This window comes from Dama dama, chromosome X (assembly GCF_033118175.1).
Source record: "Dama dama isolate Ldn47 chromosome X, ASM3311817v1, whole genome shotgun sequence".
In the NCBI taxonomy this organism is placed as follows: Eukaryota; Metazoa; Chordata; class Mammalia; order Artiodactyla; family Cervidae; genus Dama; species Dama dama.
This window is the reverse complement of record NC_083714.1, coordinates 43,026,406-43,050,055: the sequence shown is the minus strand read 5'-3', so window position 1 is coordinate 43,050,055 and position 23,650 is coordinate 43,026,406. Positions and strand designations below refer to the sequence as shown.

Genomic DNA, 23,650 nt, shown 5'->3' with positions numbered 1-23,650 from the left:
TGAATTCAGTCTCCCACTACCCCCACTCTCTATTTCTGTTCTTTATACAACCTTTGCCTAAACTAGAGTATCTACTTGACAACTAGTCACAGGGTGAAAGGATTCTCCAGATACCATTATGTTGAGACCTGACTCTAGGACTCCAGGATCCCAGAGGGTGGCATCTGCCTCCCACAGAGACACTGAGTCACAGAGGATAGAATAAGCCATGAACAGGCAAATGCCTTTCCATTATATATTGTTCCCAGAAGTTTCTTTTATAGGTCACTTCAGTGACCACAGCTGACCTTAGCCTTTGTAAATCAGAACTTTTCATTCAGGGACTGAGCCTGGTAGAACTGCTCTAGTCCTAGATAAAGGCATCAATCTGCAACTCTTTTGCATGGGGAAAAAAATGAGTTATAAGCCACCTCTGGTGAACTTTTCCCTGACAGCTGATCTGCCTCTTCTAGATTCAGTGCCTGACTGCATGGATTAACCTACCCAAGGGTGAACATGGCTAGTCCCCAGCTGCTGCAAATAGAACAGCCATCTTTCCACATGTGGCACCTAATTCTCATGAGAGACAGGCAGGATATACAGGCCAGATCTCCACCTCATCAGATTTCATCTTATCTATGAGGATGTGGTTTTGTTCCTATGAGCTAGATTTATTCATACTTCAGAAAGTAAAATAGAGCTTTGGATAATGATCTATTAATAATAAATCTGATCAGTGAAAACAAACCAGTTTTCATTTTAGCCACCACTTCTTTCCCCCCACTAAAACCTGCCTTTTTGGGTATGATCGTCATTTAACCAACTAACTAAGGTAATAACCAGACCACCACTTACATTTGTACAGTATAAAAAAAACTTACCATCATACCAACTTACATCAGCTTGTATGTATAGAAACAACCTAAATGAAAATGCAAGGAAGTCTTAAAATGATTTCGTTTTGCATTTAGTGGACCAGTACACACAAAATCAAGTGTAACCGGTTTCCTCTTTGATGAGTCATAGTTTAAAATCTATAGGACTTTTATTTTACTTAAAAGCAGTGTCAATTTCCATCAGTACCATTGCAAACACTTGCTTAACCTCTTTCAAAGTGACCCACATTGGTATTAAAAGAAAAATAGGAAGATATGTTTAGAACACTGTTCGTCTTTGACTTGAAAAGCAAAAAGAAGTAGACTGCTCAGTTCAATTGGAAAAGAATGGGGTCTTTTATGATTAGACATCTGTCCTTTAGACAACCAAATGATTTCAACCTTGAAAAAATCGTGGGGATAGCCTGTTCCTTCATATCCTGTCTCAGTCTCTCAGCTATGCCCAGCAGTATGCCAGAGTATATATTCTGATTCCAGTAATTCAATCTAGTGGTTGTGCACTAAAGTTCTGTGTTATCTAAGATATGTTCTTGGTACTGGGGGTTTCTGTTACAAAGTAAACAAGAAAACCTTGAGTTGTTCACCGTATAGTTGAAGAAATACACCTATCATACCCTAACTTTAGCAATGTGATGATAATCAGAAAAATTATAGGGACTGTGAAATGATGGAAAGAGTCCAGTACTGTGATTTTGATCAGGTCAGCAGCAATGACAGTCAACATCTATGTAACACCTTAGAGCTTGCAAGCATATTTAGTAATCTTTACAACCTTGTGCAGCAGCTTTGATTATTTAAGGCTAATGTTTAATGTTCAGAGAGATGGGAGTTTTTCCAAGGTCACAAAGTTACTGAGTGGTGGAGCCATGAGTCCAGTAGAAGGTCTTCACTAAGTTAAATGATAAAAAATATTTTGACCAATTTTGACCTATAAACTAGATGATTTCATGTGTTCAGCCTTTATCTTAGGGCTCTCTCTATTCTTGAACAGCTATCTCACTTTAGGCTTTCTGTCCATCAATTGATGACTTTGAGCTTGCTGATAGAGAGGGTCTGCAACCGGCTTAAACCTACCACTAAAGAGGAAGAAGCTGATGAGAATCAGAGGCAGGCAGTAGCCTCTCACTCATCAGCCCTGTCTCTCCTATAAGTATGAGGATACCCTTTAATAATAGCCAATCCTCTCCTCCTCTTGTCCTTGAAAGAAAAAAGTGAAAGTGAAGTCACTCAGTTGTGTCCAACTCTTTGCGACCCCATGGACTGTAGCCTACCAGGATCCTCAGTCCATGGGATTTTCCAGGCAAGAGTACTGGAGTGGGTTGCCATTTCCTTCTCCAGGGGATCTTCCCTACCCAGGGATCGAACCCAGGTCTCCTGCATTGTAGGCAGACGCTTTACCATCTAAGCTTAGTATAGTGCATATATTAGATCATTGGTTCTCAGAGCATGAGCTCAGGAACAGCAGCATCAGCATCAGCATCACCATCACCTGGGAACTGATTAGAAGTGCACATTATCTAGCCCCACCCCAAGAGCTACTGAGTCAGGAACTCTGGGGATAGAGCCCAGCAATCTGAGTTAACAAGCACCCTCCAACTGAGTGTGCTGCAGACTACAGTTTGATAATCCCTCTATCACGGTATACTTTGTTGGCCTATACCCTTGAGATTAATTGTAGACAGATCCATACTGTACAGACTGTTATATATAGGCAAACAAATGTACTTTATGTTTTTAAAGTTATTACCTTTGTCATCTATAAAAGATTTCAAAATGGGTTAATGCTCACTCAGCTGTAGGAGCTGCACCAACCCAGGAGAACCTTTTGGGAGAAAATGAAGGTTAATAATTTTGATCACACAAAAAGCCCCAAAGAATTTCATTTTAACTAGGAAAATCTAGATGATACAGGAATAATAGCACTTGGATTAATTTAAAGGGAGAATTCAAACTTGGCTGGCTAACAGAAAAAAGAGAAGATTGGAATGCTATATTTGTGCCAGTGCTGCTACCGTGAAAAGCTTTGAAAAATAATTAGAAAGCAGCTACTGCCGCAGTTCATCTCTTTCTCCCTTACATAATAAAAACCTTAATCTTGTACTTATGCTTGTTCCTGTCAGCCCGTAATTTTAACTATTTAAGCATAAATTGCCAAAAGGGAGGATAAAATTGTGGGTTTCCAAAAGCCAGATGTTATAAATAGAAGAGATAAAAACTGAGATAAAATGGAAATGCTCAAAAAGGCTTATTTTACATGGAAAATTTATTTCATAGTCTATTTTTTCCATTATTTATGAAAGTATGCTTATACTTTAACCTACCATTATAAACTCTGCCCCCCCTTTTTTTTTAATTTGGAAACTTTTTTTGAGGAGTATCTGAAAATACACATAGTATTGGGGAAGAAATTTCATTTATGTTTTTGATCATTTATTGACTTACTGTGTCTCCTAATTAACTGTTATTATTATTTCCCCTGTCTATCTATATTCTGTAACTGTTACATACATATAAGACACAGTGAATTTCATTTCAATCCAGTATATTTATAGAAAATTTTACTTTTCAAGGAAAAGTTTTGTTACATCCCAATTAATTTGCATGCATGCATGCTCGCTCAGTTGCTAAGTCGTGTCCCACTCTTTGTGACCCCGTGGACTATATAGCCCACCAGGCTCCTCTGTCTTTGGGATTTCCCAGACAAGAATACTGGAGTGGGTTGCCATTTCCTTCTCCAGGGCCCAATTAATTTAATTCCTATCAAATATATTTTCTGTGTGTGTCAGAGAGATAGAGAAATAAGTGGTCCATAAAATGTTTCCTGCTTGGAAAATTGACTTCTGTTATGTTAACTTCTTTATGTCAAAACAAGTAGGTGTTAAATTGAAGGAGTCTTAGTTTGGACAAAATAGCCCCATTTTCCTTCCTACTAATCTGTATTTGAGTAGGTCTACCAAAGAGTCAGGCACTACTTAGCGACTGAACAACAAGAACCTTAGACATGTGATACTATTTCAGAATCTTTTTAAAAATACATGTTCATTTCTCATTCATTTGATAATACTGCTTCTGTCATTGTCTGACATATGACAAGTCTTTAGAAAAGGTGATTTCTGTGGATATGAAAATAGCCATGCTAACTAAAAGTTAATTACATTGAAGAAAGTAAGAATGCATATGTTTGTATTCCTGTTTTTAGGTGGATTATGTATTTACTGATAAGACCGGAACACTCACTGAAAACAGCATGGAATTCATTGAATGCTGCATAGATGGGCATAAGTATAAAGGTGTAGCTCAGGAGACCGATGGACTATCTCAAACTGATGGACCCTTACCATATTTGGACAGAGCAGATAAGGTGGTATTTTTTGCGTTACCATTTTACCTTGAGAAATCAATTTAGATAGGCATATGTTAACATAGTAGAAATGAAGGATTTTGGCACGTGACATAGACTTTTGAATAGCCATTTGTTCGTTGTTGCAACTTCACCTTTCTTATTTTATGGATGCCTCTGGAATTTGTAAACAAGTAGAATTTATAAAAAGAGAACATTGTGAGAAATGGCATTTGGGTAAATCTTTCACTTTCACTGTGTGATCATATTTGGTACTTTATCTTTAAAAACATGAGCTGCTCCGAGAATTATGTCTACTGAAATCATTCAAGCCCCAGGAGTGTCTAGGCATTAAATGAACCAGAGTCTCCATGCACCTGAGCTATTGCTAGATTGTGAATTAGAACTGAATGCACTCTTTTAGGCCATGGAGATGTCACTGCTTTGGGATTAGGTGGCACTGCAGTAAGAATGAGTTAATAGAACCCCAAGGTATGTTAGCTGGGGACCAGGCATGTTGGCAGGGATTAGGAGTATAGCTCATTTGAGTATTAGGAATTCATAAATTTCTGCTATTCAATTTTCTGGTGGTTATAACATGCTCTCACATTAATAACTTTTCTCTGTTCATTGACTACTTACCAAGTGATCACAGTAAAAATAATATAGTCATTTTTCTGTTGCTGTTCAACAGAGTCGAGAAGAGCTCTTTCTGCGTGCCTTGTGTTTATGTCACACTGTAGAAGTTAAAACAAATGATACTGTTGATGGAGTTACACAGTCAGCTGAATTAACCTATATGTCGTCTTCACCGGATGAAATAGCTTTGGTCAAAGGAGCTAAAAAGTAAGCACATATGTTATGCTGGATGAATAATTTCTGGATAATAATAACGTTCTGCCTGTAGTTAACAATATGGTATTCTCACCTCAAAGTTTGTTAAAAGAGTAGATCTCATATGTTAAATGTTCTTATTACCCAAAACAACAAAAAAGCAAAAAGACACAAAGAAACTGAGAAATGTCAGGATATCTCTTCCCTTGATTGTGATGATGATGTCACAGACATACGCATGTTTCTAAAGTCATCCAGTTGCACATATTAAATATTTGCAGTTCTCCATTAGTTATACCTCAGTAAGTAATGCTGTTTTAAAACCCAAAAATAAGTTGTAGAAAAATACATTAGCATTTTCAAGAGTAAAAAAAAAAATCAAACATTTCTTGTATTTCTCCTAAGAAAGTAAAATCACAGGAGGACAGGCATTATTTTGTTTTTTCTCTTATTTGCTTCAATAACCTTATCTTATAGGTATCCTTAATTCTTTAATAAGGAGCCAAGCTACTTTATTGGAAAGTTGGAAAAAATTCCCAAACCAAACCAATTAAGACCAAAGAGAAAATAGCAATGCATAATTGTAACTTTCATCACTATTTATGCATTCCAGCCAGAAGTCCAAATGTTCACATTATATTTTGGAAATCTTCTAACAGTGGTCACTTTTCATATAACACATGTTATTTCTGAAGTACTCCCAGCAATTTTGATATCATTTGGTTATTGAAAGTCCTGCTTTATCCATGAGGCCCAAGATGATTAAGTGGATAAAAGGTCACCCCATGTGTTAGCTACAGAATTGAAATTACAAATTGCCTCTTTTTTTGGTTATGATTTGTGACTGGGCATTGACTTGGTCTGTGTTGTATCTCAGCAAGTAAAAGGAAGTACAGCTATAGATTGGGGTTTTATGAAAGAGAAGAAAACAATAAACAAGTATGAATAACCCCAGTGCAAAGGAAAATTCATCATTCTTTACAAATACACAACAGTCTTTTTTATTTTGTTTCACAGGTATGGGTTTACATTTGTAGGAGTTCAGAATGGCTATATGAGAGTAGAGAACCAAAGAAAAGAAATAGAAGAGTAAGTAGCTCTGTATGTTTGATGATTTTCATTTCTTAACTCCACAGTCAGCTTTAGATGGATTTAGCAAGGGCAGCAAAGGGAAGTGATTGCATCTATAAATATAAGACTCTGCTCTCCCAGGTAAGAGTTTTATATAAATGTAGCTGGAGTAGAAGACATTTTTCATAGAGTGGCAGAAATTAGCATTTGAGATGTAAATGATTCCAGTTTTGTTCACACATCGATCCAGTTGCCTGAATGAGCATCTGCCTGGACTTTTCTGAATTTTAGATGCCATTTCAGGTCTCCAGCACATGCTGCAAGAAAAATCAGTGAACATGTATGAAACCTTCTGTTGTCTAGAACCTAATCATTCTGGGATTACACACCCTGCCAGTCATAACAGCTTTGGTGTCAGAAACTTTCTCTTATTCTAGATGCTTGAGTGTGAGCCCCAGGGCAAGTACTCTGATGCAGTAGTAAGCTCCACATTTCCTTTTTTTTTTTTTGCTACAGAGATCCCAACAAACAAATCCACCTTACCTTAATAACAGGTTTTAATTAGGCTCTCTGATTAATTTTATATCCTTTATAAGAACTTGAAATATAATTATCTGACTTTCATTCTGACTCCTAGCATCTCCTGAGACCCATCTCAGAAACCTGTAACACAAGTAGATTTGCTAGGGAATATGCCTCTTTGGAAAGGAATGTTCAAGAGCCAGAGGAACCCAGAGGAAGACTCTTTGGCCTGACTGCCAGGAAGGAGCCCAGAGTTACTGTCAAAATCCAGATTCTAGCTGGTTCACAACAGTGCCCCCATCTGGCCAATAGCAAATGAGACATTATGTAAGACAAGTAGATGTCTTACACACATATCCTATATCCCCAAACCAGTGACCTGCTCACTCCCATCAAAGACAAGCTTGGTAATAAATACTTTTAAATCAGATACTTGTATATAAGTTATTTATTTTCAAGAAACTATTTCCTCACATTTTCTCAAATAACTCTTATTTTTCTTCTTCATTTCATCTACTGTATAGCTTAGCCAGCGCAACACAGAGCTGATCATGTCATTCCACTGTTTATACCCTTCAATGGATTACTATTGCCCTTAGGATGAAATCCCAAGTATCTGCAATGGCCCACAGTGTTGTCAGGTCCTAACCTCTGCCTACCTCTCTTGCTGCTCGCCTATCAAGTAGATGTCAGCCTTATGTGGACTATGTGCTCTCATGTTGCTGTGCCTTTGCACATGCTCTTCTCTATACTCAGAGTGCCATGATGTCCTTTCTCCATCGTGTCACTGCTGCAAGACACAGCTCAGGCAAAACCTCCTCCAGGAGGCCTTCCTTCTGTGCTCCTACATCTCCTTGTGTGTTCCTTTACTTCAGTATTTAGAAGACTAGGAGGTAGTCATTTCATTAACCTCTGCCTCCCTTATCATGGGCTTTCCTGGTAGTTCAGATGGTAAAGAGTCTGTCTGCAATGCAGGAGACCTGGGTCTGATCCCTGGGTCAAGAAGATCCCCTAGCAGAGGGCATGGTAACTCACTCCAGTATTTGTGCCTGGAGAATTCACGGACACAGGAGCCTGATGGGCTGCGGTCCATAAGGTCGTAAAGAGTCGAACACAACTGAGCAATTAACTCACACACACATACTTATCATATGATAAGCCCCTTAAGAGAAGATTCATGTCTCTTCTCCAGCATCTGTCACTGTGCCCAACACATAGTAGGCATTCCGTAGATGATTAAAATAAGTGGCAGGATGGGACTATTTCTAGATAGCCTCTAGATATGGCTTGGTGGAACAGCTCTTTGTACCTCATTCCTATGCAGCCACTCTCCCCTTACTATTTTAAGTCATATAATGAGAAGGTATAGATACCCCTTAACCACCGCTGGTATCCTCTGACAGCATGTTCCAAGTGCAGAGAAATTCCAAAAACACAATGGAAGGTACCCCTTGTGCACACAAGCAGCAACCCTTAATCCAAGAGGAAAGCTCTGTTAATGTAAGATGTTTCTGCTGTGTTTTATTTTTCCCAGTGTGGTCTTGGTACTTCACTTTTCTCACTTTTTTTTTCTATTAAAGGTATGAACTTCTTCACACCTTAAACTTTGATGCTGTCCGCCGTCGTATGAGTGTAATTGTGAAGACTCATTCAGGTATGCATATTTAAGACTTGATTTTTTCTGTCTTTCCATTTGTAGATTTGTTGATCAACTACTTCAAGAGAGAAAAACATTTCATGTAGTAGTGTTGGATTACTTAAAGTCGTGCAGAGCTCTTGTATATCCCTGAATGTATTTACATAAGCACATGTTCAGCTTGTCAATTATCAGTGGCAGAACCCCTAGTATGACAATATATGAATTTTCTTGGAAAGTGAGCTCCACTTCTCAGTCTTGGATATCCAAACAGGAACAGAAAGGGTGACTTTTACAGTTCAGGGTACTGACCAATCACCACCAATGTCTACCTGTGGCAGCCCACTACAACCGCATGGTTTGAGATTACTAGCAGTAGTTTTTGCGTGTAGAGAGTTGCTGGTTCTCCCTCCCTGACCATCCTAACTTCTCACTGCTTTACACTTTCTGGGAGCAGGTGAGCCAGAGATGACCAAGGCCCGACTGCTGGGAAAGGGCACGTGATTTACTCTAGCACCCTGGGCTCTTTGTTTCACACAATAAAGAAACTTGCCCTTTTCAGGGGGACCAGTGCCGTCCTTTCAGGGTTCACCCATGTTCTTAGGAGAAGCCGTGGTGGCTGTGATGCCTTCTGCTCAGATTCAACAATACCCATGGGGTAGCATTGCTGCTTCATTTTTGGGCTCAGATTCCTCTGTGTAAGTGTGTCTCTGTATGTATGTCTCTGGGTGGTTTTTCAAAATATCTTTGGTTTATTTCCTATTAATTAACTTTTTAGGATTAAATCTGTTGAAAATTTCTTAATATGAGAATGAGAAGATATAGACAGACCCTTGAGGGAATATGCCCATCCTTATTCATACTTTGTGGTGTGACTGCAAAGTTACAATGTTGATTTCATTATATGCAAATGTGGAATTTGTTCTATGACTTTTAAACACACCATGGATATGCGAGAGAAATTTCTTTTAATATTTATGTATTTATTTGGTTGCATGAGGTCTTAGTTGCAGCATGCAGGCTCTTCACTGTGGCATGTGGGCTTAGTTGCTCCATGGCGGCATATGGGATCTTACTTCCCAGACCAGGGATTGAACCTGCATCCCCTGCATTGGAAGGCAGATTCTAAACCACTTGATCACCAGGGAGGTCCCTGTGAGAGAATTTAAAAAAAAAAAAAAAACACCTAACATGTGGAATTCTTCTGTTCTTACCTGTACCCATGCATGTCTGCATTCTATTGCAGATGGTGAGATGTCTGAGGAAGTAGTCTCCCAAGGGCCTTGACCTCAGAGCTACCGTTTTTTAACTTCTTGAACTTAGCACTTTGCCTTATAAGGTTGGAATCTCTTTCTTAAAGGTCAACTGTCTGTGCTCCTGGGTACACAGACTGGTATAAAGCTATATTTATAATAGCATTCTACAGAGCAATTCTCCAATTTCCAGTGAAAACCGACAAGCTACTGCTAAAAGCTAACATATATAGGCTTTGAAAATGATTTTTTCTTGTTTGAGCCTGAGTTTGCTCCTTGACATCTATAGATGCTACATGTGACTTTTAGATCATGGTTGACAGCATCCTCATAGTGAATTCAGATGCAGCTCCTTGACACAAGTGATTCACTTACAAGGTATATCTTTTAACAGAGGTGCATACTGTAAACTCTGGGGTATTAGTTGTGTCCTTATTGGTCCTCAGTGGTGGTGGATGTTGTTCTGACAGAGTGAAGGTCAAGATGTCTGCTTCCAGTTGGGTGAACATTCCAAGGCAGTCCTAGGATACACAGCTCCTGGGAAGGAGAAGTGACCGTAATAGTTACCTGTTATGAAAATCCCAATACCAGTCTAACTCTAAGTAAGTCAAATACTCTGATTCTTTATTTTAGGAGACATACTTCTCTTTTGTAAAGGAGCCGACTCAGCAGTTTTCCCCAGGGTGCAAAATCATGAAATCGAGTTAATTAAAGTCCATGTGGAACATAATGCAATGGTGAGCCTGCACCCCTGCCCTCAATAGAGAGAAGGAGAAATGCTAGAGATGATTATGTCTATGGATTGCTATATAAAGGACAATTTAAATGAATTTTAGCTTATTTTGATGGTCTATTTTTGTATTGGGAGATTTTGTAATATTATTTTCCTTAGTTTAATATAAAACATCCTGGAGCAAGTTTCTGTTCAGAATTTGCAGCCTTTGAAGACTTTTCAAGAATCTTTGTTTTATGTTCTGCTTTTGTGTTTTTTTAAACCCAAGAGGTATTATTTTGTTATTCTGAACCCAATTGAATGTTAACCTAATACAATCTGTTTTTTCTCCCTTTCTTAACTGAAAAGGAAATTAGTCAGAATTTCTTTTTGTCTGTTTGATAAAGCAAGAGTATTTAAAGAGTGTATTTTGTTTGTTTTTATTTGTTATTTGGATAACTAGAGATCTCCTACTTTGCTTCTAGGAGGGGTATCGGACACTTTGTGTAGCCTTCAAAGAAATTTCTCCAGATGATTATGAAAGAGTTAACAGACAGCTCATAGAGGCAAAAATGGCCTTACAAGACAGAGAAGAAAAAATGGAAAAGGTTTTCGATGAGATTGAGACAGACATGCATTTAATTGGAGCCACTGCAGTGGAAGACAAGTAACTAGAAAATGATACTCTTGTTATTTTAATGACCAATCATTTAGAGTAGTATCTGTCCAGATTGGTTATTTATTCTCAAGCTTTGAAATCTTTGATTTAGCTTTGTCTGTACACCAGGTTTTGAACTGTTTGTGGAAATAATTTTTGAGTTAAGTATTTGTGACTTAGAAGAATATGAATCTGTCATCTCAAAGGTCTTTTGAGTACTTCCTAAGCCACCCCTTCATTTATACAGAAATGTATGAAGTAGTCTTACTATGTGTAGGAAGTTTTGTGCTAGAGGTATCATTCAGTTGGTGTTTGGTGGAATGGATATGATTTTGACAGACATATGAGCAGAAGGGAAATTCAAGGTAGAGCAAGCAACATGAGAACTCATTGTAACCTGGTTTAACAGACTAGAGCACATTTTAAAAATAATTGGCTCTGCCGAACATGATTATAGGGCTCCAAAATTGATCTGCTTGAAAAAATATGTTTTAGATTCTATTTGGGGGTTTTTCTAGAAATAATGAATGCGAATTATCAGGCTTAACCTAAACACGAAGTTATAAACATAGATTCAGCTATGTTGGAAGGTTCTAATAGAATTCATACAGTCTAATTTCACTGTTGGGCTTCCCTGGTGGCTCAGTGGTAAAGAATCGGCCTGCTGATGCAGGTTCAATCCCTGGGTCAGGAAGATCCCCTGGAGGAGGAAATGGCAACCCACTCTAGTATTCTTGCCTGGGAAATCCCAGGGACAGAGGAGCCTGGTTGGCTACAGTCCATGGGGTCACAAGGAGTCAGACCAACTTGCCAACTAAACAACAATTTCATTGTTACTCTCTAGCCAGAAGGAATACGAAGTATCCTTCTTCTGTCCTTCCCTTTCAGAATTATGCTTAAATTGTCTTTCAGAATGTTTGGCTTTCAAGGTCCTCAGGGATGGGAATTTGCTGACTTCTCTCAGTATCTCATTAGGATGTATCTGGCCCTTTCAGTTTTGAACCACATTAAGTATTTGTAGACAACATAATGAAATACGCTAAAGTGACAGTAAGACCATTTGGTGAGATTCTGAACATTTTAGCTAAAAGTGATGATTCTTATTTCTGTCATTAGATACCAGTTACCTCAAGAGAGATCATGAACTTTCAAAACCTCATTGTCTGAAATGTACTTTAATAAGTAAAATTATGCCGACAAGAATATGCTTAGAAAGGGTAGAGGATATATAAGAAAAGTAACTATTAAAACATGTCAAGATTCCAAAATTGCTATGAATTATAAGAATATTCTCTTTAACAAGCCTTCTTGCAGAATCTGTGTCAGGAATTTTCAAAGATAACAAAGTTTCCTTTGTGTTCCCAGGCTACAAGATCAAGCCGCTGAGACCATTGAAGCCCTGCATGCTGCAGGTCTGAAAGTCTGGGTGCTTACTGGCGACAAGATGGAGACTGCAAAATCCACCTGCTATGCATGCCGCCTTTTCCAAACCAACACCGAACTCTTGGAACTGACCACCAAGACTATTGAAGAAAGTGAAAGGAAAGAGGATCGATTACATGAGTTGTTGACTGAATATCGTAAGAAGCTGCTGCGTGAATTTCCTAAAAGTACTAGAAGCCTTAAAAAGTAAGAAAGTGCATCGATTTGTATATTTAGGCCTTGGTACAGATGTAAACCACAGCTACTTATGCAGAAGGCTCTGCTTTCTCTAATTTATCATTGGTTGGTTGTAGGTGGTTTATCCCTGTGAGTTAGAACCTTCCCTGAGGACTTAGCTAATAGCCTATTTGAGATTATTTGGCACTTTCCACCTCATGTTTCTTTTTTTAAAAAACCTACACTTCTTGAGCTTTAGAAAAGTGGTTCACTTTCTGGATATTTAGGGTCTGGGTATTTAGCATTGATATCCTGGCCTGGTCCATGTTAAGAAAAAATATCCCTTTTCATGGTCTCTTAAATTGAATGCAATAAAGTCAGTCTCTGTAACAGTTTCTGTGCAGGTTGAGGTCCTGGAGCCATTTTCTATGTGAATTTTTATGCTTCACAGGAGACCAAACACTTGATAGCGTAGCCACTTGACTGCTTTCAACAAGCTGCTTAGGAAGAACTTGTAGAACCTAGGGTTCTCAAGGAAAGGCACTGATCCACAGTAATTCAATACCAAGAGATACATTGACCATGGCTTAGGTTTGTCTAAACCAATTACTGGAGTTTACCTTGGCCATAAGCAAATCGATTTCCTCTTCTAAATCAAAAGACCCCTAGGTAATACTATTTCACATTTCTTAAGCACACTCTTTGTTCTAGGAGCGGCATTAAGCACTTTAAATTATTCTCATTTAATCTTCACAACAACCCAGTAACAACTAATTTTCTTCATGTTAAAAATAGGGAAACTAAGGCTCAGAGAGATGAAGTGACTTATTTAAGATAACACAGCTAATAAGATGTAGAACAGGTCTATCCAATTCCAGAGCCTATACTTTTAACAACTCTGCTGTATCTGTGTCCTCATCTCTAGGGTTTAAACAGGCTTTAAAAATGAACAACCCACATTCATGAGACGATGTCCAATTTTAAAACAGCTGTTGTTCTTCTGTTACTTGGACATGAGTGAGAGTAAACAGGTTTTTATTAATTGTCTGTGATAAATGTTTCCTTCCTTTAGCCAAATGGTACTTACAAAAGCAGTCCAGATTACATGTGTTTTACTTGTGCATTTATCTTAATCTGCTCAGGCCATCATGACAAAATACCACAGAGTGGGTGGCTTAAACAATAGAAACTTACTTCTTGCATTTCTGAAGGCCAGAAATCTGGGGTCAGGGTGCCAATATGGCTGACATCTGGTGAGGTTCCCCCTGCCTGACTTGTAGAAAGTGGGCTGTATCCTTTCTTGGCTGAGAGAGAAGAAGCTCTGATGTCTCTTCCCCTTCTTATAAGGATATTGATCCCATCATGAGGGCCCCACCCTCACGACTTCATCTAGACCTATCTATCTCATTTCCAAATACCCTCACCCTGAGGGTTAGGGATTCAACATAGGACTTCATGGGAGACACAGTTAAATCCGCAGTACCATTTAGCAGCTCTTGGGCACTTGTGTAAAAGCCAGGGCTTATGGAAAATTGAACTCACCATCTCAAAACATTTCTTCTTCCTCATTCATCTGCAGTTGGGTGAAGTCTTTCCCCAAGTTACACAAGCATGAGACACAGAATCCCTTTGGCCAGCTTCTGCTCCTTTGTCTCTTCCATTGCAAATCCGCCCCCAAGCCCTACCCATGTTCCCGCTCTCTCCACTGGGGCTCCTTTATCAGATTCCTAGTAATTTGTGCCTAAAAGCACTTAAGCCCCTCTACCCAATGACTGGTCCTTAGGTGTAAAGCACTGTGCATATCATAACCCTGCTCAGAAACCTTTAGCGTGTCTCCATTACCCACAGAATTAGGTCATACCAAAGACCCCAGGTGACCTTTTCAACTTATTTTCCTAGTATACCACACATACTGGAGAAATAGCAATCCATTCCAGTATTCTTGCCTTGGGAAATCCCATGGACAGAGGAGCCTGGCGGGCTACAGTCCATGGAGTCGCAAAGAGTCGGACACGACTAAAGCAGCTTAACACACATACCACATATACGTTCTCTCTTTCTTCACCTCTTTCTGTCCTTTCAAGTTCCATTTCAGATGTTATACCTCATAAAGAACCCACTGTTCTTTCCTGGTCTGTATTTATTCTCCCAATCACTGGATATTAACCTTTTTAAAAATTATTTTATTTTATATTGGAGTACAGTTGATTAACAGTATTGTGTTAGCTTCAGGTGTATAGCAAAGTGATTCAGTTATATGTGTATCTATTCTTTTCAGATGTTAACCATTTATCATGTTTAGTGGGGCATTTCTCTCATGTGTGCCTCTTTAACCCCAAGGAGATTTTCTAGTCTCCAGAAAAAGCTTAGTTAATAATTCTTTCCGTTCTTCTGTATGGCTTAGTTAGAGTTGATTTATACAGATATTGCTTGATTGATTATTGAGCCACTGTTTTCTGCACATTGTTAGCTCTGTGAGTAGGGGAGCAAAGGAATGCATGATTGATATCTCTTTAATTAGTGAAAAAAACATGCTCATAATAGTATGAAGCAAAATATGGAAGGAAGGAATGATGAGGCATATTAGACTCTCACTACTCATAGTCTGTAAAACAGCAGCTCTTTAAACAGTAAACTTTCAGAAGCATAACATTAGACGAATGAATCTGTAATGATGAGACCCTGCTGTGTTTAACACTTCTTCAGCGATTCTCAAATGGCACCCAAGATTGCCTGAACAGAAATTGATTAATTGCTGGTTTTTTCATAATTGCAAAAAAATGAAATGTTAATTGGTAGCATTTTTTCAGTTGTAAGTTTTCCCTCCATATGGTTTTCTTAAATAGTTGGCACTATTTAATATTTGTCGTTCCTGGCAACTAGTTCTGCTCAGTCCTGGCTATGCATGCAAATAACCTATGGAGCCTTTTAAAACACACCTATATATTGGGTTGCCTAAAATGTCCATTTGGGTTTTTACATGTTAAATGGTTTACATGTTTTACATGCAAACCTGTAAAACCATGTTTTACAGGTTCATTAACCTATTCTGGAAAAACCCAGGTGAACTTTTTGGCCAACCCAGTCTAACCAAGCTCTGTCCAAGATACTCAGATTTAATATGTCTGTGGATAAACCTAAGACATGGGCTTTTTAAAAAGCTGCCCAAGTGATTCGAATGGGAAAGCTATGGTTGAAAATCACTAATCTAGTATAAAATGATACTTATTTAAAGAACATAAATCATTGTATGGAGTTCTTTAATGAACACTTTGTCTTTTTGGTAGTCTGTCATATTTGAGAAGCCAGATCTATTGATAGGTTTTGTCAGTCAGGCAAAAATGTTAAGAATATCTTCTGTGATTTGTATACCCCAAAGCCATTTTGTCTTTTCCCTGCATCGTTCAGTTTTCAGATTGACTAATGATTTGTCTTCATATCAGAGTTTTACTGATTGAACTGTAATTTCCAAAATTCATCTTGAGTTTCTTATATGGAGACTGGCTGCTAGATTTTCATTATTTTTATATTTAGAACTTAGTGACATCTATCTGGGCAACTTGAGCCTCAAAGATGTGATAGAAAGTCTCTATTATGCCATTAATAGAAATGGTTGCTTCTTCAGAATTCACAGGTCCAGGAACCAGATTGATGATAAGTCTGCTTTTTGTGGTTTTTTCAAGTTCCTGAAAAACAATGTATAGTAGATTCAAATATATTTGCATTATTTTTCTTTTTCAGAGCGTGGACAGAACATCAGGAATATGGATTAATCATTGATGGCTCCACTCTGTCTCTCATATTAAACTCTAGTCAAGACTCTGGTTCTAACAATTACAAAAGCATTTTCCTACAGATCTGCATGAAGTGCACAGCAGTGCTCTGCTGTCGGATGGCCCCATTACAGAAAGCCCAGGTAACTGGATATTAGTTGATGTTCTATTCTGGCTACTTCTGCACACCTAGATACAAATTGACACTTTTAATTCTCTTCAAAGGGCCCCAAGTACCTTATTATATCTTTCCTGGCCTCTTCCTCTGTGTGGTCCAACTCAGGAGCCTTCTCGCCAATTTGAATTAAACCTGTGCTTCACCTTGCTGTCCCCTCAAGCTGGCTGTCCAGTTGCTCACCTTCCAAACTTCCCTAATGAGTGCTTGGTGCCTGTTGCCTTCATCCCACTACTCCTGGCTCCACTGTTCCATTAGCCCCATGCATATTTTCTTCCCATCTTACTCTGTAGGATCTCTTGGAGGAGAACAGCAAACTCCTTGCCGAATCCATTGCACTGTCTTCCATTTTCTCCTCCTTTCTCCACTGCAGTTGACACTGCAATTATATCCCTGTTTAAACTCTCCTCCCTTGGTTGTCCATGGTCCTCTTTTTTTTCCGTCTTGGCAACATGGTGTTTTTTTGTTTCACCCTCGGTCTTCTCCCTGATTATCAGGTTTTCCTGGGGCGATGTCTTCCATCTGCTTTTCACTTACATCCTGTCTTTGGATAAGCACATCCTTTTCTATGACTCCGACTGACTTGTCCTTTTTGTTAAGTCACATATTTCTAGCTGCCTACTAGTTGGCTCTATGTGGACTCCCTCTGTAACATTAAATTCTAGTATCCAAGACAGAGATTATAATTTTCTCCTTCAGGCCAGTTTGGGTTATCCTTTTTCTTTATTATTCCTGTCACCAGTGACATTTTTCTTTTGCTCCCCAAGTCTCCAAACTGCCTTTGACCCTTTTCTTCTCACTCATTCCATATAATCACCATGTCCTGTTCTTCCTACATTTTGTCATAGCTCTCATTTTGGTGCCATCTTCTTAAACCTTTTATCTCCATCCTAGTGCAAGCAAGCCCTTAGGGCTTTATACACAGAATGTTTGATTTAATCTTACTAATCCCTTGCTTTCGCCCTTCCCCCTTCCATCTCTTTCCCCATACTCCCAAATTAATCTTGTTAAAACTGTACTTCTCCCATCATATATTCTCCCTTAGAACCTTTCAGTAGTTTCCTGGTCCCTTAGGATGAAGGGCAGATGACTCAGTATGGCAGTCAGGGCCACCCCTGTCGACCCTTTCCATGTGTCTGTACACACTTTGAATCCACCATCACTCCTACATCCAGCGTGAATCCTCCACTCCTATTGGTTGTTGCCCTTTTGTGTCCCTTCCCATGTGCCATGCTCACGCCAACTTCCAGGACTTCCCTCATATCATTTCCTCATCTGGAATTGTCTCTGAATTCCTCTTGACCTAACAAAAATTGTGTTCCTAACAAAACCCAGTGCAGAGGCCACCCTCCATGTGCTGTCTTTTCCAGCTCCTCCAGCTTGCATTGATCTGCTTCACCTTGCCTCCTTGTACTCACTGCATCTCTGGAACCTTAGAGTGTCAGGTACACAACTTTCCACTTCTGTGTACACTGTATTCTTTTATATGCATTGGTCTTGCTTCTTCCCATCCCTCAGCTGCTTGCTCTAGACCCAGGGGCTGGTGCTGTGTCTTTGGCTTCTCCTTCACAGACTCCGCTCCCTACCTTGCACAGGCATGTGCATGCACCCAGCCCATCCTAATTGAGGCAATCATCTCTCCCTACCTTCTCACTTTCAGTTTCTACTGCAATCATATGCTCTTCTTTTCTTCAAGCTTCAGAGCCTCTGTTAGCCCCAGCTGGGGAAGCAGATCCTATCAGAACAATATCCATAGAAATCTGTCCCTCTAATCAAAGGCAATACCTCTTTCCTTTTTATTTTCCCCCCACATTCATTTGTCTGCTGCTCAGATTGGTCACCTGGGTTCTGACTGCTCCACTGCCCAGGCCAGTATCTGAATTCCTAACACCATGCTGCTTCTCCCACCCAGAACATGGAGCCCCCCCGGGGTTCAGTCCTTAGTCTCTTTTATTTCTCTCACTATCATCACCTCTTCCAGAATATCACCTACCATCTACTATCACCCACTCATAGGTGTTTTTCAAATCACTTCTTCAATCCCAGTCTTTGGAGTTCCACTTTATTTCTCCAGTTGCTTACTGAATACATTTTCTTGGGTGTGTCATTATCACCTCAATTCAACCTTCTCTAGAGTCCAGTTGTCATTTTCATTGTCTTTTTTTACAAGTGTTACTGAGCTCACTGTACTTCTAGATCTGTATATTGACATCCCCTATGCTTTACCCTACCATGTGCTCTCAGTCACCAAATTCTGCCCATTTTCTAGTACGTTGTCTTTTCCATCTCTCTCCGTTACCTTCCAGGTCCAGGACTTTAACAGCTCATTGAACTCCATGTCGACTAACTTCTTTCTCAGCCTGCAGTCTAGCCTTTTCTTATCATTTCTCCTTTCTCCTGCACCCTGTTACCACTTTTATAATATGGCCCCATATTATATTATCTACCTGTCCATGTCCCCTTTATGAAAACTCAATTGGTCTGGTCAAATCAGACCCATTTTCTGAGCATATATTGGACTTAATTGTCAGTATGCCTTAGATTGTGCTCTTCCCTTTCCCTGGAATACTCCTCCAAACCCTTTTCCCCATCCATGCACATCTTACCAGTCCTTTATGGTTTAGATCAACCCACGCTTCCTTCTGTAAAATCGTTTCTCATCACTCTGGCCTGCAGTGTCCTCTCCCTTCTCTGACATCATAGGCCTTCTTATGTGGACAACTTAGATGACAGTGTTATATATTCTCTTGCATATTGAGTATTATTATCTTTTATTGTTAATCTGCTTCTCTGATGTTATTGTATCCATTCCCCATTATATACTTCCTGAGGTATGTGACCAAGCCACATATCCTTTTTGGATATTTGCACTTCACTTTTGCACATTGGGTTGCATGTAGTTATAGTAGATCAATAAATGCTTTCTGGTAAATTGATTTCTTTTTTGTGAGGCTATCTAGAGATTGAAGAGTTCTTATTCTCTTAATCTCCAGTGACCTGGAACTTCTGAAAAAAAAAACTCGATGTTTATCTATCTAGATCTTTCATGGTTTTATGGTCGTAGCCATATATCCTTTTATCTTTCTGCAATGACTGGCTTTCACCTTTTTAATCTATATTTGCATGCAGAAGCTGTCACCCTTGATAATTTTATTGCCTTCCCTGGACCTTTTCTGACTGCATTTTTCTTCTTTTAGGTCATTACTACATACAGTATAATAGTGCAATTAGTTAAACCAGTAATGTAACCCATTAAAAACAAGTTTACTTTTGTCTTTGACTCACTGATTATTTCTGACACTCATAAAGTTTTTAGAAAGAACCAAGTTGAGGTGAAGGATTGGGGAAAAACTGGCATTTCCTAGTAACATCATTTTTGTGTCAAATGGATTAGACGTCAGGTTTTTTTGGTATGCTATTTAATATAACTAAAACCTGACTGAATTTTGTTTAAAGAAAAGACTGCAGGGTGGTTTTGCCTCATATAAATTATTTTTAATCATTTCAGTTATGTGGGAATGGATTTTATTTATGTTACCTGGTGAAAGCCTTTGAGAGTACAAAAATTTTGCAAGACATTATTTAACTACTGATTTACATAAGCTGTTTAAAAGCTGCTAGATTCCAAGGGGTTTTGAGGGTTGACACATAAAGCAGTCATTGGTAGGAGGACAGCCACTTAGCCAATATTCTTCCCACAGTAACTCTGCCAGGAGAAGGTTTCTTTTATTCAGTACCTACCGTGAACACAGCGTTGAGCTGCACTGTGCCATCAACATATCTTTAAGAGACACTCAGGGAATGATGATGCTTTATACACATCTCAGACATCTTTCTGCAAAGGTCATCACCTTTAGGGTGCCCCCTTTTAAAATGCAGCTACCTGTATGAGAGATCAAATCATATTGAGCACTCATAAAGATTTGGTAAAGTTTAGTCGGCAGCTAGATGGAAATAAGGGTTGGGGTGCACCCAGGGGTGGTTGGAGTGTCAGCAGGGAGGAGAGAGGAAGAGGTGACCAAAATCATTATCCTCTCACTGCCCACTTTTGTCCTGGTAGCCCCATGCATATTACCCCATATCAGCTCTCTGGTCTCCACTTTCTCTCCTTCACTACCTGATCTGAAAGGACATGTGAAGCAGTGACAAGAGGGGATGCATGCTGCTCTCTAATGTGGATAGAAGGCATGGATTAGACAGTTCATCCATTAGAAAACCAGAAACAAGTAGGCACTGGTGTTACATTTTGAAAAGCTGTGTTGTTCTCCCCTGAGAATTCGACACTATTATATGCACAGACCACCTTTCTGTTTGCAAGGCCTCCATTTACAAGTGTGAATGAGGCAAATACCCCCATGGAGTACAAGCTCACATTCTGCTTTGACCTTTTCTATACCTCTCTTGTATTTAACGTTTAGATTGTAAGAATGGTGAAGAATTTAAAAGGCAGCCCAATCACACTGTCGATAGGTGATGGTGCCAATGATGTTAGCATGATCTTGGAATCCCATGTGGGCATAGGTAAGAAACATCTAATGAGATGGCAGCTATAAGGTATCAGTATTGCTTTTAGGTAGAGTGGTCTTATTATTCTAGAGATTGTTTTGGTTGCTCATCTTGATTTTGAATTTGGGAATGATCATTGTTAATCAAATGAAGGTTCTCCTCTGATCATGGAATATGCCCATGCATAAGTCCTACCCCTGGTGGAAATGTAGCAATACCAGGCTGGAGGATATTATTTTATTAGCCAAGTAAACCAAATTTCTGAAACCTCCTGGCCGTGTGATTGATCACTTAGCTCTCATTTTTGCCAGCATGCAGGAAATTGTATTGATTTGCCAGATCGCCTGCTTATGTTGCTGCACTGTATCTTTTGAGGTCCTTAACTGTTTGGAACTCAGAAATGATAACTGGCTGGCTGATTTTCCTCATGCCGATATTTATGCATGGTCATTTGGGCTATAGTGGTGAATTTACATGTTGGCATGCAATAGCAGCTTCTCTATGACTTCACCATTTTCCCCCCTGTTAGGTTGCTGGGAGGCAGCAATCCTAACACCCCAGCATTTTTTGGAGGGGGAGAAATAATAGCATTATTAGTATTTTGGGGATTATTGTAATGCAGTTTAGATTCCCAAATTCTTTCCATTTGGAAGTAACCCTATTTACTGTGGAACTCTAGTTCGACTCATGGGCTATTGACCAGAAATGACCTGAAGCCACTTGGGCTGCTACTCAGCCTTGCAGGGACATTTGATCTTGTCTAAAATGTCCACAGTGCATTTTATCCACGCCAAAAGGTCCTTGAAATTCTGTTATTTAGTCTCTAAGTTGTGTCTGACTCTTGTGACCATAGGGACCATAGCCTGCCAGGCTCCTCTGTCCATGGGATTCTCCAGGCAAGAATACTGGAGTGGGTTGCCGTGCCCTCCTCTAGGGGATCTCCCCTTCCCTCCAGGGATCGAACCTGCATCTCCTGTATTGGCAAGTGGATTCTTTACCACAGAGCCGTCTGAGGAGCCCCCTTGAAATTTGGTGCTGTCCAGAACTATTTGGTGTGGACCAAGTATGCTCAGGGGCATTTTGGACAAGAGCAAATTTTGAGGCTCTTTGGTGTGAGCGAGCTGCTTTATGGACATTTTGGACAGGATTAAGTGTTAGCTAACCACTGCTCAGAGTATTATTCGGTATGAGGACTTAACCATCTCATTACAACTCTTCAGTTTTGATCTCTTAAACCATAAACCCCAGGTCTCTGAGTTGCTTTAATATAGCACCTAGTCTGGTGCTGTGTATAATTAACCACTTACCAAGTACCTTCAAAAATATCTTCAATATTTTTGAGATTAAATTTTTTCCTCAGTATAATTTTTGCCTTATCATGATTAAAATAATGATTTCATTAATTGTTTTATGTTTTGTTATAAATAGGTAATTGCCAGTTAAACAGTTTTACTTTTTATTGATAAATCTCACCAATAAAAAGCACTTTTTGCTTAAGAAAACAAAGCTAAACTATTCAGTTGAACTGTGCTTGTAAGCAGGAAAAACATGGAAGTAACAGATGATGTGGTTACTTACTCTATAAAAATACTCACCCTATAGAGATTGTCTTTTTTTAGGTATTAAAGGCAAAGAAGGTCGCCAAGCATCCAGGAATAGCGATTATTCGGTCCCAAAGTTTAAACATTTAAAGAAACTGCTGTTGGCTCATGGACATCTATATTATGTGAGAATAGCACACCTGGTACAGTATTTCTTCTATAAGGTATGTGATCAAATATTTGTAATTTATGAGAGTTTAAGGCAGCGCTGACTTGGCTTGGTTGTAGGTTTATTTTTGTTCTTTTTTCATATTTTTTTTAGTGTCTTAGCCCTGAAATTTGTGGTCAGTAAAACAGGGGCAGTCTATTTAATGAATCAGAAACCAGAAATTCCTTTTAATGAAAGATATTTGAGATGAAAAATTTTAAGTGAACTTTCTTAAAGTATAGTTTAAATACAGTACAGTGTACCCATTAAACGGAGAAGGCAATGGCACCCGACTCCAGTACTCTTGGCCTGGAAAATCCCATGGACGGAGGAGCCTGGTAGGCTGCAGTCCATGGGGTCGCTAAGAGTCGGACACGACTGAGCGACTTCACTTTCATTTTTCACTTTCATGCATTGGAGAAGAAAATGGCAACCCACTCCAGTATTCTTGCCTGGAGAATCCCAGGGACGGGGGAGCCTGGTGGGCTGCCGTCTATGGGGTCGCACAGAGTCGGACAGACTGAAGTGACTCAGCAGTAGCAGTAGCAGTACCCATTAAATGTTTATAGCTTGATTTTGACAAATGTTTGCGTCCATGTAACTACCACCAGAATCAAATATTGACCATCTGTATCACCCCAGAAAGTTCCCTTGTGCTTTTCCAATCTTCTCCACCCCTGCACCCAACAATGACTTATCCTATTGACATTACTATATGATATATAGTGATATAAATGGTATATAATATATAAATTTAGATATAATTTATGCAACATATATGTTAGGTTTACCTGTTTTAACCGTGTACCAGAACTTGATCTCCTATCCTATATTCTGTTCTGTTTATTTTTTTGAAGCTTTTTCAGTTTTCATTTTGAGATATTTTCATACTTTTTAAAAGTTGCAAAATAAGTGAAGTCTCATATACTCTCTGCTCAGCTTTGCCA

At 39.2% G+C, this 23,650-nt stretch overlaps 1 protein-coding gene across 7 annotated transcripts in view; it reads left to right on the top strand.

The window, feature by feature from the left end:
* ATP11C (ATPase phospholipid transporting 11C) overlaps positions 1–23,650 on the top strand; it is a 165,567-nt gene that overhangs the window by 104,245 nt on the left and 37,672 nt on the right. For 6 of the 7 annotated variants that reach the window (XR_009692050.1, XR_009692049.1, XM_061137375.1 and 3 more), the window contains exons 13-22: positions 4,075–4,236; positions 4,910–5,061; positions 6,067–6,138; positions 8,223–8,296; positions 10,165–10,268; positions 10,729–10,910; positions 12,267–12,530; positions 16,242–16,416; positions 20,867–20,969; positions 22,574–22,719. Coding sequence is in view for 5 of the 7 variants with exons in the window: in XM_061137375.1 (XP_060993358.1) it covers positions 4,075–4,236; positions 4,910–5,061; positions 6,067–6,138; positions 8,223–8,296; positions 10,165–10,268; positions 10,729–10,910; positions 12,267–12,530; positions 16,242–16,416; positions 20,867–20,969; positions 22,574–22,719 (1,434 nt within the window). In the remaining 2 variants the exon portion in view is untranslated. The remainder of the gene's footprint in view (positions 1–4,074; positions 4,237–4,909; positions 5,062–6,066; positions 6,139–8,222; positions 8,297–10,164; positions 10,269–10,728; positions 10,911–12,266; positions 12,531–16,241; positions 16,417–20,866; positions 20,970–22,573; positions 22,720–23,650) is intronic. The other variant, XM_061137377.1, reaches the window with a different exon arrangement.